Source organism: Rattus norvegicus, chromosome 1, assembly GCF_036323735.1.
Source record: "Rattus norvegicus strain BN/NHsdMcwi chromosome 1, GRCr8, whole genome shotgun sequence".
Classification (NCBI taxonomy): domain Eukaryota; kingdom Metazoa; phylum Chordata; class Mammalia; order Rodentia; family Muridae; genus Rattus; species Rattus norvegicus.
Window position 1 is genome coordinate 134,132,276 of NC_086019.1, and position 21,403 is coordinate 134,153,678.

Genomic DNA, 21,403 nt, shown 5'->3' on the forward strand with positions numbered 1-21,403 from the left:
CATGTAGGAAGGAAAACTGGCTAGTTTAAATTGTAAATAAAATAACGGATTGAAACCTCTGTGTTGCCCATGAGTATAGCAACTGTTCTTACCCATTGGGTCACCAGTAGCAGTTGGTAGTTGTGGGCAACCAGAGGCAGTTAGATTTATAAGCTCCTCCCCTACCTTATCCAATTCTCAATCTTTAAATAGCCCACAAACTTGATTTTACATAGGACAGCACTGCACAAACACATGAAGTTCCCAACACAGTCGTGGTATTTTAGATGACTACTGATTAATTGTAGTATGTGGGGGAGGGGCAGTGCATGCTTAAGTGTGATATACGGTTTATGTGGTAAAGAAAAATAAAATAATAAGCATGATAGGGGTTATGGGAGCAGGATACCACAGGAGAGTGTGTGTGGTGTGGTGTCAGATGGATGCTTCATAGACTATGCGACTTGTACGAGATCTGAGAAGTTCTCACCTGGACTCACCTGTGCCAGCTCCTAGGGAATCACATTAGGACCCAGCCTTTGTAGATAAATTGAAGAGATCCATCCTTATTCTCCGCACTCTTCAGTCCTCTAACTCCATCCAAATGAGTTCCAGTTGAGTTGATTTTATCCTCAGCAGGTCCCTCATATCTAGGCCTGCTGTGTCTAACCCCCACCCCCATCTCCCCTCCCCCCGCCAACCCACTTTAATCTGGCTACCTACCATCATCTGTTAAACCCTACTATTTATCGGTGTGGTTACTCACAGCCTCGCAGATATGTTTCTATACAGACATAGACCATGTCCCGTGCTTTCAATACACCCATCCCATTATTGTATTTTCCCAAAAAAATGCCAGAGTTTCCCTGCTCTGACAGGACACTTGGTCTGCAGAACCCTCCATTCCCTCTTTCCTTGACAAGCTTAGGCCTGTTCTCCCAGCAAAATTCTTATCAACCACCCTCTTTGTTCTAAAGAGGATCCACCAAATTCACTCTTTAGTTCAAGAAGCATTTTCTGAACACATGGATACGTGCCTAAAGAGACAAAACAGAGGTGCTGCCAGCCCAGGAGCAGTGTTGGAAACAAAATGGTGTTTTCCAAGTTACTTAGACAGAAAGGAAAGGCCATGAGGTCCTCCATCCAATGGATGAGGAACAGAGAGGCCAGCAACAGAAAGACATTAGTTCACACGCCATGAGTTTGAATGATGTGTTTTCCTTCTAACTTCAAGTTAAAATCAACTGGAAGACTAAACAACTGTCCAGCCTTCCTTTAACTGTCATAAACCGTGCAAGTCATTCCAAGCCTCTGGGTTTCTTTCAAGAATTCAAAGGGTATATTACTTAAAATCAGATGCATGATCTTTTTGTGGTGTTTCGAGAAATATGGCATGAGTTTCTGTGGTCAAGAGAGAAAGAGGTACTTTCCAAGTAAATAGATACTATTTATGGGGTTACTACAGGTAAGAGGAACACTGGCTTTTCCAGAATATAGTAATTTATTCAGCACTTGCATATAAATATTATATACATGTATCAAAATGGTTTATGGTACTGTAGAGAAGTTCCTCTCCCAACCCTGGACCCAAACTCTAGGTTCTTACCTGACTCTTACTATCAAAGTATATTATTCAGGGTTCTCTAGAGTCACAGAACTTATGGAATGTCTCTCTGTATTAAGGGAATTTATTGTAATGACTTACAGTCTGCAGTCCAGCTAACCCAACAATGGGCAGCTGTGAATGGGAAGTTCAAGAGTCTAGTAGTCGCTCTTTCCTACCAGGCCAGCTGTTTCAGTGGGTCTTCTGTAGAAGCTGGACTCTTGAAGAAGTAGGTTCCAACAGATGTGCTGGCAAGTAAGTGCAATCAGGCAAAGAAGAGTTAGTTTTCCTTCTTCTCATGCTCTCACATAGGCCTCCAGCAGACGGTATGGCCCCGATTGAAAATGTGTACCACCATGCTGGATTTGGAACTGCTTTGTCCCAGGCTGGCCTTGAACTCAAATATCTGTTTGCCTCAGTCTCCTTGGATTAGAGGTATATACTACCTTGCCTGGACCTAAGCTTTTCATGACCACATGAGATCTCCATTTCAATATCTAGAACACAAGCCTGAGTCTTCCGACATCAAGATCTGGATCATAGGTGTGCCCTCCATTTCTGGATTGTAGTTCATTCATTCCAGATGTAGTCAAGTTGACAACCAGGAATAGTCATCACACCAACTGTCTGTATATTCGTTTCTTTCAGCTTTGGTAGTCAGTAATAGAGTTTTCAGCTCGAAGAAGATTGTGAAGACAAAAGAGTTGACTAGTCAGAGTGCTACCTGGCAAATGATACACCTACTCACAGACCCAGGGAATTAAATCTTAATGATTGCTAATGGTTAAGCATTGACTATATGACGAGTTATACTTTGACTGTACTCTTTATCAATGGTTCTCATATTGTGATCCAGTATCTGCCTGTCTAATTAGTAAATACCTCTCTGCCAGTTAATACCTTAAAACCTAAGTGTTGATGCATTCAGAACCCTGAAATGACAAACCTCTATGCTTTCAGCATGAACTGAGCTAATAAAAGAAGACAATGCTGAATACTTTAAGATTGCCACCTTGCTCTGACCAGTTCACCTTATTCCACAATGCTTGATGACTCCATATATTCTTCTTCCTTCCATGCAATTCTGTCACCTATGCTGGTCTTCTGATCCTCGCTTCACTTCCTAGTGACTAAACTATACTGAAGTAGGAGTTACCGCCATGTCTTCCAACAGCTTGTCAGACTGCTGCACAGCAGGAGAGCACAAGCAAACACTATGGGCGATACATTAGTTTCTATACATTGAAATTCACTAATGTATGCATATTCCTAACTTAGTTTGTCCTCTGGATGCACACATTTGACTCTGAATTTTTTTAAATTCCTTCAATTCACCGACTGTTGTTTGCCTCATACTCAGATCAGATTTAGCTAATAGCTTTGCCTATTTTGAGACAACTTTTTAAATTTTTTTTGTCCATCATCTTGAATTATTTATTTGGTAAACAGCCAACTCTTGACATTCTCCATATGCTGGGTTGAGAACACAAATATCAGTGTGTTTATATCAACTTGAGATCTCTAAAAATGGACTTGGACCGTAATGCTATTCTGAAATACACTGAGACTAAAATGTGTCTGTCTAGTTTGTGTTCTGAAAGAGCTCTTTAGAGGAAGATGGTGTTCTTGCTGAGGACTATTTTTTATAGCTAGAGTAAGGTATGTTTAGTCCAGGCCGGAGCTAGTAACATTGCTTAGCATGTCTTGTGTAGGACATACCCAGGGAGATCTCTGTGAGGATTAAAGAAGATTTGTTTATACATGTAGTTATGTATGCTTCGTAAACATAACACAGGTTTCTCTATTCAAGAAGAATACATACATGCCATCTGGGGTGACAATGGAGAAATTCAAGGAAAGAAAGCTCCCAAACACATGTGGATGGGAGTTTCACTTCTCATTCAAGCATGTCTATGGTTTGGGCAGAGACCACCAACTTCAGTCACCTTACTCAGGAAGGCTGGGATGCTTTCCTTGTGAGCAAGTCCTGCCTTTCCCTCTTTCATTTCCACAGGCTGCAGTAGTCCTCCCCACTCTAGTCTTCCCTCGCACCTTGAGTCCCAGTTGCTCTGAGCATCCTCATGGCGTACTTGAGTGAATGATGTCGCCATCTCATTGCTTCATCTCCTTCACTACAGCCATGTTCAAATACGGGTGTGGTCACCACCAGCGCAGCACGGAAGAAAGCTGACAAAACACAAAAACAACCAACCAAACAAACGAAACAGACCTGTTTTTAGGAGGTAAAGAAATTATGGATCTTGCCTCTTTTTTTTTTCTAGAAATTATGATCTGAATATTCAGGGAATGTGGCCACCCTGTTCTAGAATGTGACAGAACCTGTTAGAGAGTCTAGGCAGGAGGCAATGAGAATGTGAGAGAAGGAACTACCAATATTTATTATCAGCTATACTTATGTACTGCAGTGCAGGCTAGAGCTGTAAGTTTTCTTGGCTTACAAACTATGCTTCCTCAAGTAGCTACCTGGAAAGGTGAGGAACTGCTATTGGTTTGTAGTATATACTGGTACAGAAACACATGATGAGCTCTTCCACGATGCCATGAGTTTTGTTGTTGTTTCTAAGTGGTTTCTCCTTACTATAATTAAAAGACTTACCTACACTTATTAATATGTGGGTAGGCATGGAAAAACAAATGCCATGGTTCAGATAAAATGAACAGTCACATCTCTTCAGAGAGAGAGACGAAAATCTAGGGAGGCGGGTAGTTCTGCCTCAGCAGTTCGATGCGTCTTCCGTTGTTCTGTGCTGGCTTGCTGCTCAGCAAGTCATTCTTCAAAGCAATCCTCTACAGCAAAATTCTAGAGTATGCTGTCAAACCTGGCCAACCAGTTCTGAGTCTGTGTTAGAGCAGCCCACAGGAATGAGGAAAGAGGGGTCAGAGAGGACAAGGGAGAAAGCATGGAACTGTACATAGAAGACGTGGTTTACACACAAGTGGCGGAAACATCCACAAGATCACTGGTGCAAGGAAGGAAACATGGAGAGGAGGGCTCTCAGTCAAGTTGCCCCTTGCTAGCTGTAGTTCGTGAGGGGGCAAGTCTATGGCTAATATAAAGAAATCCAGAAGAGCGACAGATTAGAAACCTTACTATATTAGTAGCCTTGAAATATTATTATGGTAAGGCAGGTAGAAATGGGCAGTGAAGTTGTCCAAGTCACAAGAATCAAGTTAGGCTAATCACAGGCTCCATGTTATAAGCAAGGCATCAGAATGACACTTGAATTCTACTGACTGAGTCCATAATCACAGCCCTGATGGATTATGGAAGGATACACAGGTAACCGGAGTGACACTGCAGTGCGTGCTTCACAGTCACAGTCACAGTCACAGTCACAGTCACACACACACACACACACACACACACACACACACACACACACGAGGAAGATGGGGATAATTACATGGTGTAATCATGTGAAAGAACGGCAAAGGGAAATATACAGGCTGTGCCATGGATCAACTCACGTAGGCCGGAGTCATGAAAAGCTAACAGCTTTTCCAGGGAACTGATGGTGTGGTTCAGACTTGTGGGACATAAGGATTATTGAGGCTGACAAGGGGCATGGCAAAAAAGAAAAGAAAAAGAAAAGGCTCGGAACTGTAGGAAGTAGTTATGATTCAAGAATGTGCCCCAAAGGTTCAGGTGTTGAAAGCTCGGTCTTCAGTGAGGAAGTAGACATCGAAGAGAGGGTGGTGATGGTCATGAAAGTGCTTCCCTGGAAAGGAACTAATGTAACACTTGATGACTTCTCACCAGCATGTGGTAATTAAGGAGTGTGACATACAGAACATCTTAGACTCCCACCCAGCACCTAATCTCCCTTCCTCCCACATATGCCAGTATGATCCCGTTAAATAGGAAAGAAACTGATACCAGAACAAGTCCTACCACATCTGTAATTGTGAGCTAAGAGAATTCTTTTTTTTCCCTCCTAAAGCACCCACCTTTGGGGATTTTGTTATAGTGACAGTGCAGTGGGCATGCGTGAGGGTATCCAGGTGAAGTGGGCCTCCCTGGTCTTGCAAAGCTCACACTTACTCTGTTAGAGATAAGCATCTCTCCTTCTAAAGGCTATGGTAACAACCACATCAAGTAATTCAAGGTCAGGACACAGTAATGAGCCTTCTGAGAGCGAAAGTGCAATAACTGGTAGCATTTATTGCTATTATAATTAGTATTATTTCTAAATATATTGGAAGCTAAGGTATAGTCACATAAATATAGCCTCTCAGATGGCCGAAGAAACATCTAGGCATATTTTAATTCCTCTTACTTCTTTTTGGTGGGCATTTAGATACCCTGCATGAATATGTGCAAAAGAGACTACATTATATCCCCATCCATAGTCTCTAGGTGTACCTGGGATGGAGTTTCTACCCAGCAGCAATAATAAGTGAGAGAATATAAACAGGAGCTTCATACATGTACAGTTTGGAGCAGCTGCAAGTAATAGACGTCAGGAAAACAGGAGCTAAAGTAGCAGAGATTTTGTCATCTCTCCACTCAGAAACCCCAGAGGTAGATGATGCTTTGGTTAGGCAAGCATCTCTACCATGTCACTGAGATACAGCATTCTAGTCAACCTCCTTTAGTAGTGTCTCTCTTTTTATTTTTTTAATTCTTAATAACAAAACAAAAATATATCTAAAAGTGAAGCTTCTGGAAAGACCATTTGTTCTTCCCTGTCTTGTATCACTCCTCCAACTTGACCTTGGCCTCCCACCTGGCCTTGTGTTTCAATGCTGCATCTCTGAACACATCCTCATTGACAACAGTTTTGTCCAAGGGGATGTCCACAGAATACCTTGTGGACATGAGGTGGTTGTAGTCATAAACTTTCATAAAGGACTTGATCTTGGATCGCTTGGTGATTTTCTTCTTGCCCACGGAAGCTGTCACTTTTTGAGGATAGCAGTCAATTCCAGTCACCAGGGTGTGGCTATAAGGGTGGCCTGAGGTACCATCATTATCAATATTCTTCACAATAATGATGAGTTCAGAGTAGCCTCCAGCCAGGACCAGCACCACCTTCCCAGGTTTCAAGAACTTGCCCATTTCAACAGCAATCAGCAGAAAGGAAAGAAGGACCTAGTCTTGTCTCTTATTGTAACATAGCTGCTAGAGATCCAATCACCTCAGACAAACCTAAGTTCATTCATGGCAGAATGTGAAGGGCAAATACTAAGGAACCTGTTCTTTTTACTGATAGGCAAAACATTTTCAAGAAGTAACTTAACAGCTTTCCACCTCTGACTGTGAGCAACATTGGGGAATTCATCAAGACAACTGTGAGGGAGCTGGACTGTTACTGAGGGCTTGTGGTTGATCGTGTTACTGCATTAGGAAGAAAGGAAGCAAGAAAGGAAGTTCATATTAGCTGTTGGGTGTGTACCTGGGACTGCTCATCATGGTGGCTTGGATATAATTTAAGGAGACAACATCTGGCTGATTTCCTAGGGCAGTGTAAGAGCCGGCCTGAATGAAGCATACACGGAAACAAAGTTCGGTTTTGCACTAGTGGAAGAATGGATCAGGTTTTAACCCAAACATTAAAGGAAAGAAATAGCAAAATATGTAAACAAGTAAGCAAGCAAGTAAGTAACGAAAGAAAGCTGCCCTTGGAATGCTGTGAAATACAGAATAGGCAATAGGTTGTCCTAGGCATGTAGTGGATGCCATGGGATAGTAAAACCACTGTTGTAGGTTATGGCATGGAGAGTCAAACCTATTCTCAAATATGAATTCATGAGCTTAAAGGCCAAACAACTGCAAAGTATTAATAGACGTCTGAATTAAAGCTTTCAGTCTAACAGTGTTCATGTTCTATTTGGTCTGTATTTTCTTCTTCCTGAAGATTTTGGCCTTGCTCCTTTGCCTTCAGGATCAGCAGTTTACAACTGAATCATCTGAAACCATCCATAACAGAGTAAAGCACAGAATATCACTACCCAGGCTCAGAGGACGGGCTCCGTGCTGTGAGCTAAGGAGGCCAGCCAGCTCTGCAACCATGGGCTCAGCTGATTAAACTCACTAAGGTCCAGGCTCCTGGAACAAAATCAGAAGTGTAATCTCCTGGCTGTGACCTGCTTTGGTGTTCCTGGCAAGGCAGATATATGTAGAAAAGTAGAAACACACAAAAGAGTCAGGAAGAATATAGAATGTATGCATATATGTAATTCATACCTTTATATCCTTATGAATGAATGTGTGTGAAAAATAGATAAATATTCTGGTTGTTCATTTTGCATAAACACACCCATACATACATATACATATGTACACACATATACATACGCATATACTTATATCAATGTTAGGTATTTTTAAATATAGATTTATTTTCTTTCCTAAACTGGAACTAAGACAGTCCAATTAAAATTGTTTGATAATCATCATCATGATTGGTAATATTATTGGGAAAAACTAAATTACTCTATAGTAGCTATAATTCCTACCTGTACTTTAAGTGGCGCGGGCTTCAATTTGAGTTTTAAACAGGAATCAATAGTGTCCCTTTTTGTTTCTTTGTTTTTGTTTTTCATTTGTTTTGCTTTTTTCCCGTTCAAAATTCATTTAGAGTTAACTTGGAAAAAATTACCATTATGGAAAAAATAATATATCAGGATATTAACTGATTATTTCCGGACTTGGAGACAATGCGTAAGTCTTGTCAACGTGTTAATTCTCATGTGCATTTTCTACATTGTGTTCCTTAGTTATTCAATGAATAGGAAATGCAATTTAAAACCATAAAATACATATCATCTCAGATTCTTTCTGCAGAAAACACTTGAACGTAACCAAATAAATCTTCAACCAACAATGTTTGTAATTACCAAAAGAGCGTCTCAAATACAGAAAACACACAATCCACAATATTAAATGATATACCAGAACTAAAATGATTTAACAATTACTTTTAGCAATTATTTAATCTTTTAAGTGCCTTATCCATTCACCCAGTGAATCCAAGAAGACATCTCTGTAAATAATTCTAGGGAGATATTTGTAGAAACAAACAAACAAACAAAAAATCCATTTGGAAAATCCTTTCCTTTATATTTTTCATCGGAAATGATAACCATTCGCTCGCCTTGCCTAGCAGACGTGGTTTCTGTTTCCACTGGACAAGCATTTAGCACATTTGGATCGTGAAATATATTCTCCAGGTTTTGTCTTTGCTGGCATTTCAGGAGATTTTTTTTTTTTTGCATTCCGACTTCATATAAATTGCAGAAACTCTTTTTGTCCTGGCTCTGAGGGTCCTTTGCCACCAATTTACTTTATGGTTCCCCCATCATTTAGAATGGCCTTATCTTGCAAGCATTTACCCAGACTCTCTAACTCTAACTTCAGGACCAGATTAAGTTTGCTTCTCAAAGCCATCCATCATCCGAGATATGTTTTTGTTAGTGTTTTCTTTTGTAAATCATTTTATTATTGTAAGCTTTCTCCGGCTTGCTGGCATGATAATAGGCTATATAAATGATTTTTGTCCTATATTTGTGTTGTATATACTTTATTGTAATAGCACTCTCGGGTCAAAAGCAGCCAATATTATTCCGATTAATTCCTGTCTAGACACTCATAAATTGTCCCTTAATTTGCAGAGAGAAAGCGAAGTCATATGAAGCATAACCTTTCCTCGCTGCAGAAAGTGCACCTGGTATTTCCGGGCGAGAGGAGGCCCGCCTCCCTGCGTCCTTCAAAGCAGCAGGCCTCAGAGGATACAAGGATGAGCAGCTCTTTCTCTGTGCGTGCGGCCCAGGTAGCCAGCCAAGGCCTGCCAGTTGGCATGCTGTTCCTCAAAAGGAAAACACAAAGCCTAATCCCCCAACACAGTTTCAGACAAACACTCATTTTATTTACTCATATTCATCTCCCTGGAAGGGGGAAAAAAGTAGGAGAAAATAGCTTGCTTAATCCCAATACTAACACAATATCGATTCACATTCATGTTCGGTATTTATTGATGTGCGTGGCATACAATGGGGGCTATCATTTAGGCTACTGTGTTCAAGGGAAGGCACAATCACATTGGAGAAGGAGATGAAGCACACGGTTTATACAGCCTTAATTTTATGTAATGTAAACCTTTCAAACATTGCACATGGGAGAGAAGATGCGTGGCCCTAGTGAAAAGCTGCGTGCATACCAAACGGATTTATCTTAAAGCTAATTACGACTTGCAGAGTGTCTGTCCCCAAAAGTAAGTCTGTTGTTATTTCCTAAACTTGTATGGCGAAATGAACTCCGTTGGCTTCGGCAGCAGCTTTCTGTCTATCCCATTAACCAGCCGTAAGTGCATTTGTGCTTGAAAGAAGAGCTCGTGGTTTTTGCTTTGTGACATCCAGTGTGAAGTGTTTTGAAATTCTGCAGGTGCTGTCCAGTGCTCTAGGCTAACTCTAGCCTAAGCTGGAGAACACATCGAATAGCAGCCAGCACGTAAGGATTGCTAGCATATGGCCCCTAGGAGAAGAAACAGATATAAAAGCACCACGCTCTTTGCTTGGGCCCCTTGGAGATTTTATTGTCTGGTGGCAGCTGTATTTAATAAAATATTAGTATCCACTTGAGGTTTAAAGGTGTAACACAATTCCATTTCAATATAACAGTTCCATAAATTCAAATATGAAACTTTCATAGAAGCACAATGCGGCTATAATTAAAGAAAACTTGGTATGCACCTTAGGAAAACCAAATGTGGGGCCCACTGCATTTGTAGTGATCTTATAAAGTAGATTTGGGGCAATTGTTCTCATGTTTGAAAGTTAGAAGTGATTCTAGAGGCTTCTTTGACAGAGACTGGTGGTTCAATTTTTGTGTCTTTTGAAAAGTTATACCATTTCAATCTGATCATCTCAGAGGCTGAGAATAAGTCCCCCCTTCTCCCATCATGCTTTCTTTGTGCTTCTAAAAGGTTCTTTCCCAATCCCATCAAGTGTCCAAAGAGCTGGCAAAGTTACCAGATGCTCTAGGGCCCTTAGATTACATCACTGTTGTTTGCAAGTTTAAAGGCAGGTAATGACTGCTTGAAAGCCTTAGTGCGGTTCCCGCTCTAGCATAGCCATGACCAAAGCAGGCAGAAACTTAAGTAGGAAATCCTAGACTTGGAGATAATACTTGGGTTTGTTTCATTATCCCATAGAGACCTTGTCACCAGCATTGGGGTGCTATTGGGAGGTGATGGACTAGGAGGGAGGGCCCTAGTGGGGGAAGTAAGGTCACCGGAAGCAAAACTTTGAAATGAGTTTACACCTCAGCTCCCTCCTTCCCTCTTTACTTACTGGACGTATGGTGCCTAGCATTTCTTGGCCACATGCTTTTGCCCTGAGGTGCTTCCTGCTTTTCTATAGATACAAAATGGAAAAGGTGCTGACCATGGACTGAGAAATCCAAAACCATGAGAAAAAATAGATCTTTTGTCTTTCTAGCTTGATTTGCCTCAGATGTTTTGTTGCTGTGGAAAGCTGACTAACACAAGTGGTCATTTCTATTAACAAGTTTCTTTAGGAGATATCCATCCATCCATCCATCCATCCATCCATCCATCTATCCATCCATCAGTCTGTCCATCTGTCCATCTCTCCTTCCATCCATCTGTCTGTCTGTCTCTATCTCGCTATCACTCTGTCTCTCTATCTGTGTCTGTCTTCTGTCTATCTCTATCCCTATTATGTCTTTATATATCATCACTATCTGTCTGTCTATCTGTCTGTCTGTCTGTCTCTATACCTATATCTAGAGAGAGAGAGTCTTTTTGAGAAGGAAGTTTGCATGTTTACAGAGATCCAACAACCAACCTAGAGGCCCAGCTGAAAAGACTGACATCGTTTGAAAGCCTCTTCTATGCCAGATGGAAGTCCATGAGTAAGGTTACAGAGCTCTCCCAAAGGCCACATCCAGCCTCTAGTGGAGTTCTGATCATCTAGGCTGGTATAATGAAGATGGCACTATATCACACATGCCTCTTGTATCTCATGGTCTCTGAGATTTTTCATAGTCTTTTACCTGCCTAAGTACACCAAAGTCAGAGTAGACCATGAGCCCTAGCAGAAGACATGGAGAGGACATGGAGGAGCTTCTGTGGGTATAAAGAGAAGTTGTTAGTCAGACCAAGGCAACAGACACTGTTGCTGCAGGGAGATCATGGGCAGGTTTAAAGAACAATGTCCCTGGGGCAATGAAGAAAATATGCAAGGAAGGAGAGAAAGTCAGATATAAACTCTGAGATGGGGGTTGGTAACTAAAGGCAACATCAGATGACATAAAGGTCAGTTTTCTGGACGTGTTAGTGAAGTAAATCCTATGAACCCATGTCACTGCACTGGAGGAGAAACCAGAAGGATAATAGAAAATTAAATGTAAATCTGAAATCTGAACAGGACTTTAAGCATGAAACCAAAAGTAACAGATAACAGATGGAGAAACTGGTTCGAGGCGAAGGACAATGATGAGTTTTATGCTATTGTAGGGGAAGGTTCAGGCATGGTGCAGCATTCTGGAGGTGATTTGAAGTAGAGAAGGGGACTTGGATGGTAGAAAACTAAAGGTCATACAGTGGCTCCCTTGGGAAAATAAAAGTTCCATACAAGGAAGAAAGGGCCAAGATGGTGGTCCTTGTTTCTCTGGGCCACCAACATTGAGTTCAGGAGTATAAACAAACCTGAGGCTAATTAGGAAATGTTCCTGATGTGGTGTAAAATCAGGAGTGGGAGCCCCCAGTACAGCTTCATCCTGCTAGGCAGCAGGGTTTCTGGAAGAAGGGACCTTGGACAACTGCACCTCCTGTCTTTTCACAGGGGTCTTCTTTCCTGTTCCTCATCTGCGAACCGAGCCCCTGCTGAGGCGACTGCTAGTGCTGTTCTCTTCGGAGCACGCAGTCCTTTTGTTTTGAGTTGCATTTCATTCCTGTTGTGTGTCGACTTGATGATAATGTTCTAAGTGACCTCGAGGCTGATTTATTTTTCTGGGAATGCTATGATAAGCCCTGGAGCTCAGGAAATAAGACTTGAGAAGTTCAGCATTTAAATCAAGATGAACTTTAAAATGTAGAAACTGAACTAAATTTGGATCTCTAATCCTAAGGAAAGGAGAATCATACAACCCAAGCAGGTCAGATTGTGTTTGGGGCAAACTTCTCCAAACACAGGTCAGAAGCAGATGCTCCTGTTGCTATGGCAACTTCTGAGCTGGTGTGTGCTTGCTTGTTCTTCTCTCTCTCTCTCTCTCTCTCTCTCTCTCCCTCCCTCCCTCCCTCCCTCTCCCTCTCTCTCTCTCTCCCTCTCCCCTCTTCTCCTCCTTCTTCATTCTCCTCCTACCTTCTTCCACTTTGCCCTTTCCTCCTCCTTCTCCCCTCCTCCCCCTTCCCCTTTCTCCTCCCTTCCTCCTCTTCTCTCTCCCCCACTTCTTTCTGTTTATTCTATCTCATTTCTTCAGTTCCTAAGTCAGATAAAGGCCGCTAAAAATATTCAGTGTTCTTTCTTCTAGGAGGTCGAAGGAAAATGAACACCAAAAATTATGTTGGAACTTGTGATTTTTTCCATATCTATTAAGACATGATGGAATTATTTAATTACCTCTGCTCGCAAGTTGACGGACAAGCGTCCTCCTATCATATTGCAGATCTGCAAATAGGATTATTTACATCCAATCTAAGGAGTGCTGACTGGTGTTGTTGGAAGCTAAAGCTGTATCAGCATTTAAATTCCCACTTTTCTGGGCAAAAACCCAACTGAATGATTCAATTAAACTCGTTATGTTATATATTATCCAGAAGTTCACAATATAAAGTGATCCTCCAGCCTGAACCCCTGCCTTTATGATTGCAATTTGGTAAGCAAGACAATTTCCAAGGACTATTTTACTTGAACTGCAATGAAAACGTCAGGCCATAACACACTTTTTGATGCAGGTTTTATGAACAGCACTCCAGAATCAACCATTATTTCAAGCACATGCAATAAATAACCTTCATTATTCATCAGAGAGTAAATATGCATTTGTGTTTGCAAATATGGCTGGCGGCTTCCTGAGGAAAGCAGCCAGCAGCCAGCAGCTCCTTCAGCCATTTAGGGAGATAACGAATGGACGCCAGCCCCTTTAATTGCTACAGACCACCCTCGTAATTTCTGAGAGATGAGCAACTCCTTTACAGCACAGCCTTTGGGCAGTGTTCTCTGCACGCTGCCCACTCGCCTTGATAGTGTGGCTCTGTAGGAATTCAACTTACATACATACATACATACATACATACATACATATGTACATACGCACATACACACATACGCACATACGCACATACACACATACACACATACACACATACATGTATACATATACACATACACTTACACATGTGTGTGTGTGTGTATGTGTGTGTGTGTGTGTGTGTGTGTGTGTGTGTGTTACCACTGTTACACCCTACCCAGTCCTGTGGAGAAATCCCCACCCCCGTGATTTTTAAGAAATTCTTTTCTTTATACTTTGAAACGTTCAAATAAGTTCAATGAGTCCAATAAGTTCATTTAAATAGGATTAATATAGTCTGTAATTTGGCATTCTTTAGACCTGTGTTTGCAATGTCAGAGAATCTCTGTTTTCTGTTTTGGGGAGATAGAGAAGAGGATTAAACACTTGCTGCTCAAAGTGAGGACCACAGTAGTGGGTATCTTGAACCCATGTCAAAGCAGAGCAGGCATAACAGCCCACAGCTAATACCAGCACCTGGGATCAAGACAGAGGGGCTCCGTGGGGTAAGCTGGCTGGCTGAACTGGACAGAATTGGTGAGCTCCAGTTTTAGGAAGAGACCATCCTTATATAAAGTAGAGTGAGTGACCTTCTGATGCCAAATATGGGCACACATAGCATCCACACACGCACGCACACACACACACACACACACACACACACACACACACACAGGCACATACTCGCACACTCACATCTGGACACATTTGTACATCCACCACACATGAAACCATGTATATACACATACATAGCAGATACATATTCATTTTTGGAAAAAAAGAAAAGGGAAAAACAATTTTATTTTTATAACACTATTACTGTCATTTGTTATTTCTTATGGTTCTTTCGATCTCTCAAAACAGAGGACAAAACTATTTTACAGCTGTTCTTATATGTATGTGGGACGATATGATATATGTGATATTTAAACTTAAGGCTCTCTGATGTCCAGTGAAGCCATTTTGTATCGCATCCTTTTGGCATGGGTCAGGGGACACAAACCTCTGCTCCTTTCCACCTCCTCCAGGCCTCTTCAATGATTCAGTACCAACTGGATTAATTTTGTTGCTGCCTGCTGTGACATATAGAGACATCCTTGTCTCCTATCTATGATTCTGGAACGTAATTATAGGGAATCAGTTTGTTAGTTTGTCAATGTATTTGTCCATAAAATTTATTGCATGTTTTACCTGGATTATGTGTGTCAACTAGCATGCTCTCTACTGCAGTGCTTGTGATACGTATTTAAATAAGTCTGTAATAGACTGAATGACAAGCATTGTCATCTCCCATTTCTCGTTCCAAAGCTGTATCTTCTGATGTGATGGCACTCCCCGGAGAGCTCAGTCCCATGACAACCAGCACACTGCTTTGACAATAGCCCTAGTCAGATCCTGAAGTTGGTACATTCATGACCAGTGACCTCTTTATTTCTTTTTTTTCTTTTTTTTTAATTTATTTAATACTTAATAATAATTCTTTGGTTTCCGGGCAAACATCCACCTCCCCCCTCCCTTTCCTTATGGGTGTTCCCCTCCCAACCATCCCCCCATTGCCGCCCTCACCCCAACAGTCTAGTTCACTGGGGGTTCAGTCTTAGCAGGACCCAGGGCTTCCCCTTCCACTGGTGCTCTTACTAGGATATTCATTGCTACTTATGAGGTCAGAGTCCAGGGTCAGTCCATGCATAGTCTTTAGGTAGTGGTTTAGTCCCTGGAAGCTCTGGTTGCTTGGCATTGTTGTACATATGAGGTCTCAAGCCCCTTCAAGCTCTTCCAGTTCTTTCTCTGATTCCTTCAACTGGGTCCTATTCTCAGTTCAGTGGTTTGCTGCTGGTATTCGCCTCTGTATTTGCTGTATTCTGGCTGTGTCTCTCAGGAGAGATCTACATCTGCCTCCTGTCGGTCTGCACTTCTTTGCTTCATCCATCTTGTCTAATTGGGTGGCTGTATATGTATGGGCCACAGGTGGGGCAGGCTCTGAATGGGTGTTCCTTCTGTGTCTGTTTTAATCTTTGCCTCTCTATTCTCTGCCAAGGGAATTCTTGTACCCCTTTTAAAGAAGGAGTGAAGCATTCACATTATGATCATCTGTCTTGAGTTTCATTTGTTCTAGGCATCTAGGGTAATTCAAGCATTTGGGCTAATAGCCACTTATCAATGAATGCATACCATGTGTGTCTTTCTGTGATTGGATTACCTCACTCAGGATGATATTTTCCAGTTCCAACCATTTGCCTATGAATTTCATAAAGTCACTCTTTTTGATAGCTGAGTAATATTCCATTGTGTAGATGTACCACATTTTCTGTATCCATTCCTCTGTTGAAGGGCATCTGGGTTCTTTCCAGCTTCTGGCTATTATAAATAAGGCTGCGATGAACATAGTGGAGCACGTGTCTTTTTTATATGTTGGGGCATCTTTTGGGTATATGCCCAAGAGAGGTATAGCTGGATCCTCAGGCAGTTCAATGTCCAATTTTCTGAGGAACCTCCAGACTGATTTCCAGAATGGTTGTACCAGTCTGCAATCCCACCAACAATGGAGGAGTGTTCCTCTTTCTCTGCATCCTCGCCAGCATCTGCTGTCACCTGAGTTTTTGATCTTAGCCATTCTCACTGGTGTGAGGTGAAATCTCAGGGTTGTTTTGATTTGCATTTCCCTTATGACTAAAGATGTTAAACATTTCTTTAGGTGTTTCTCAGCCATTTGGCATTCCTCAGCTGTGAATTCTTTGTTTAGCTCTGAAACCCATTTTTTAATAGGGTTATTTGTCTCCCTGCGGTCTAACTTCTTGAGTTCTTTGTATGTTTTGGATATAAGGCCTCTATCTGTTGTAGGATTGGTAAAGATCTTTTCCAAATCTGTTGCTTGCCGTTTTGTCCTAACCACAGTGTCCTTTGCCTTACAGAAGCTTTGCAGTTTTATGAGATCCCATTTGTCGATTCTTGATCTTAGAGCATAAGCCATTGGTGTTTTGTTCAGGAAATTTTTTCCAGTGCCCATGTGTTCCAGATGCTTCCCTAGTTTTTGTTCTATTAGTTTGAGTGTATCAGGTTTGATGTGGAGGTCCTTGATCCACTTGGACTTAAGCATTGTACAGGGTGATACGCATGGATCAATCTGCATTCTTCTACATGTTGACCTCCAGTTGAACCAGCACCATTTGCTTAAAATGCTGTCTTTTTTCCATTTGATGGTTTTGGCTCCTTTGTCAAAAATCAAGTGACCATAGGTGTGTGGGTTCATTTCTGGGTCTTCAATTCTATTCCATTGGTCTATCTGTCTGTCTCTGTACCAATACCATGCAGTTTTTATCACTATTGCTCTGTAATACTGCTTGAGTTCAGGGATAGTGATTCCCCCTGAAGTCTTTTTATTGTTGAGGATAGTTTTAGCTATCCTGGGTTTTTTGTTATTCCAGATGAATTTGCAAATTGTTCTGTCTAACTCTTTGAAGAATTGGATTGGTATTTTGATGGGGATTGCATTGAATCTGTAAATCGCTTTTTGTAAAATGGCCATTTTTACTATATTAATCCTGCCAATCCATGAGCATGGGAGATCTTTCCATCTTCTCAGGTCTTCTTCAGTTTCTTTCTTCAGTGTCTTGAAGTTCTTATTGTACAGATCTTTTACTTGCTTGGTTAAAGTCACACCGAGGTACTTTATATTATTTGGGTCTATTATGAAGGGTGTCGTTTCCCTAATTTCTTTCTCGGCTTGTTTCTCTTTTGTGTAGAGGAAGACTACTGATTTATTTGAGTTAATTTTATACCCAGCCACTTTGCTGAAGTTGTTTATCAGCTTTAGTAGTTCTCTGGTGGAACTTTTGGGATCACTTAAATAAACTATCATATCATCTGCAAATAGTGATATTTTGACTTCTTCTTTTCCGATCTGTATCCCCTTGACCTCCTTTTGTTGTCTGATTGCTCTGGCTAGAACTTCAAGAACTGTATTGAATAAGTAGGGAGACAGTGGGCAGCCTTGTCTAGTTCCTGATTTTAGTGGGATTGCTTCAAGTTTCTCTCCATTTAGTTTAATGTTAGCAACTGGTTTGCTGTATATGGCTTTTACTATGTTTAGGTATGGGCCTTGAATTCCTATTCTTTCCAGGACTTTTATCATGAAGGGGTGTTGAATTTTCTCAAATGCTTTCTCAGCATCTAATGAAATGATCATGTGGTTTTGTTCTTTCAGTTTGTTTATATAATGGATCACGTTGATGGTTTTCCGTATATTAAACCATCCCTGCATGCCTGGAATGAAGCCTACTTGATCATGGTGGATGATTGTTTTGATGTGCTCTTGGATTCGGTTTGCCAGAATTTTATTGAGTATTTTTGCGTCGATATTCATAAGGGAAATTGGTCTGAAGTTCTCTTTCTTTGTTGGGTCTTTGTGTGGTTTAGGTATAAGAGTAATTGTGGCTTCATAGAAGGAATTCGGGAGTGATCCATCTGTTTCAATTTTGTGGAATAGTTTGGATAATATTGGTATGAGGTCTTCTATGAAGGTTTGATAGAATTCTGCACTAAACCCATCTGGACCTGGGCTCTTTTGGGTTGGGAGACTTTAATGACTGCTTCTATTTCCTTAGGAGTTATGGGGTTGTTTAACTGGTTTATCTGTTCCTGATTTAACTTCGGTACCTGATATTTGTCTAGGAAATTGTCCATTTCCTGTACATTTTCAAGTTTTGTTGAATATAGGCTTTTATAGTAAGATCTGATGATTTTTTGAATTTCCTCTGAATCTGTAGTTATGTCTCCCTTTTCATTTCTGATTTTGTTAATTTGGACACACACTCTGGGTCCTCTCGTTATTCGGCTAAGGGTTTATCTATCTTGTTGATTTTCTCAAGGAACCAACTTTTGGTTCTGTTGATTCTTTCTATGGTCCTTTTTGTTTCTACTTGGTTGGTTTCAGCTCTGAGTTTGATTATTTCCTGCCTTCTACTCCTCCTGGGTGTATTTGCTTCTTTTTGCTCTAGAGCTTTTAGGTGTGCTGTCAAGCTGCTGACATATGCTCTTTCCTGTTTCTTTCTGCAGGCACTCAGCGCTATGAGTTTTCCTCTTAGCACAGCTTTCATTGTGTCCCATAAGTTTGGGTATGTTGTACCTTCATTTTCATTAAATTCTAAAAAGTTTTTAATTTCTTTCTTTATTTCTTCCTTGACTAAATTATCATTGAGTAGAGCATTGCTCAATTTCCACGTATATGTGGGCATTCTTCCCTTTTGTTATTGAAGACCAGTTTTAGGCCGTGGTGGTCTGATAGCACGCATGGGATTATTTCTATCTTTCTGTACCTGTTGAGGCCCGTTTTTTGACCAACTATATGGTCAATTTTGGAGAAAGTACCATGAGGAGCTGAGAAGAAGGTATATCCTTTTGCTTTAGGATAGAATATTCTATAAATATCTGTTAAGTCCATTTGGCTCATGACTTCTCTTAGTCTGTCTACGTCTCTGTGTAATGTTTGTTTCCATGATCTGTCCATTGATGAGAGTGGGGTGTTGAAATCTCCCACTATTATTGTGTGAGGTGCAATGTGTGTTTTGAGCTTTAGTAAGGTTTCTTTTACGTATGTAGGTGCCCTTGTATTTGGGGCATAGACATTTAGGATTGAGAGTTCATCTTGGTGGATTTTTCCTTTGATGAATATGAAGTGTCCTTCCTTCTCTTTTTTGATGACTTTTAATTGAAAATTGATTTTATTTGATATTAGAATGGCTACTCCAGCTTGCTTCTTCTGACCATTTGCTTGGAAAGTTGTTTTCCAGCCTTTCACTCTGAGGTAGTGTCTGTCTTTGTCTCTGAGGTGTGTTTCCTGTAGGCAGCAGAATGCAGGGTCCTCGTTGCGTATCCAGTTTGTTAATCTATGTCTTTTTATTGGGGAATTGAGGCCATTGATGTTGAGAGATATTGAGGAATAGTGATTATTGCTTCCTGTTATATTCATATTTGGATGTGAGGTTATGTTTGTGTGCTTTTCTTCTCTTTGTTTTGTTGCCAAGACGATTATTTTCTTGCTTCTTCTAGGATATAGCTTGCCTCCTTATGTTGGGCTTTACCCTGTATTATCCTTTGTAGTGCTGGATTTGTAGAAAGATATTGTGTAAATTTGGTTTTGTCATGGAATATCTTGGTTTCTCCATCTATGTTAATTGAGAGTTTTGCAGGATACAGTAACCTGGGCTGGCACTTGTGTTCTCTTAGGGTCTGTATGACATCTGTCCAGGATCTTCTGGCCTTCATAGTTTCTGGCGAAAAGTCTGGTGTGATTCTGATAGGTCTGCCTTTATATGTTACTTGACCTTTTTCCCTTACTGCTTTTAATATTCTTTCTTTATTTTGTGCGTTTTGTGTTTTGACTATTATGTGACGGGAGGTGTTTCTTTTCTGGTCCAATCTATTTGGAGTTCTGTAGGCTTCTTGTATGCCTATGGGTTTCTCTTTTTTTAGGTTAGGGAAGTTTTCTTCTATGATTTTGTTGAAGATATTTACTGGTCCTTTGAGCTGGGAGTCTTCACTCTCTTCTATACCTATTATCCTTAGGTTTGATCTTCTCATTGAGTCCTGGATTTCCTGTATGTTTTGGACCAGTAGCTTTTTCCGATTTACATTATCTTTGACAGTTGAGTCAATGATTTCTAGGGAATCTTCTGCTCCTGAGATTCTCTCTTCCATCTCTTGTATTCTGTTGGTGAGGCTTCTATCTCCAGCTCCTTGTCTCTTCTTTTGATTTTCTATATCCAGGGTTGTTTCCATGTGTTCTTTCTTGATTGCTTCTATTTCCATTTTTAATTCTTTCAACTGTTTGATTGTGTTTTCCTGGAATTCTTTCAGGCATTTTTGCGATTCCTCTCTGTAGGCTTCTACTTGTTCTCTAAGGGAGTTCTTCACGTCTTTCTTGAAGTCCTCCAGCATCATGATCAAATATGATTTTGAAACTAGATCTTGCTTTTCTGGTGTGTTTGGATATTCCATGTTTATTTTGGTGGGAGAATTGGGCTCCGATGATGCCTTGTAGTCTTGGTTTCTGTTGCTTGGGTTCCTGCACTTGCCTCCCGCCATCAGATTATCTCTAGTGTTACTTTGTTCTGCTATTTCTGACAGTGGCTAGACTGTCCTATAAGCCTGTGTGTCAGGATTGCTGTAGACCTGTTTTCCTGTTTTCTTTCAGCCAGTTATGGGGACAGAGTGTTCTGCTTTCGGGCGTGTAGTTTTTCCTCTCTACAGGTCTTCAGCTGTTCCTGTGGGCCTGTGTCTTGAGTTCACCAGGCAGGTCACTTTCAGGGGAAAAGTTGGTCCTACCTGAATTTCCGAGGCTCAAGTGTGCTCGTGGGGTACTGCCTAAGTCCTCTCCGCGGCGGCAACAACCGAGAAGATCTGCGCCGCTCTTTCCGGGAGCCTCTGTGCACCAGGGTTCCAGATGGCGTTTGGTGTTTTCCTCTGGCGTCGACCAGTGACCTCTTAATGACCCACCTTATAATACTATTAAGATGGCAGGTCGAGGGGGTACAAGTTTGGATGGGACA

General features: G+C 41.1%; 1 protein-coding gene across 1 annotated transcript; it reads right to left on the minus strand.

The window, feature by feature from the left end:
* Nucleotides 1-6,299: 6,299 nt before the first annotated feature.
* LOC120097785 (60S ribosomal protein L27-like) lies at nucleotides 6,300-6,662 on the minus strand. The gene has a single exon (XM_039096272.1). The coding sequence runs from the start codon at nucleotides 6,660-6,662 to the stop codon at nucleotides 6,300-6,302; it is 363 nt and encodes a 120-aa protein (XP_038952200.1).
* Between the last annotated feature and the right edge of the window lie 14,741 nt (nucleotides 6,663-21,403).

Coding starts and splice junctions, on each gene's coding strand:
- LOC120097785 (XM_039096272.1), bottom strand. CDS start 6,662: ATGGGCAAGTTCTTGAAACCTGGGAAGGTGGTGCTGGTCCTGGCTGGA.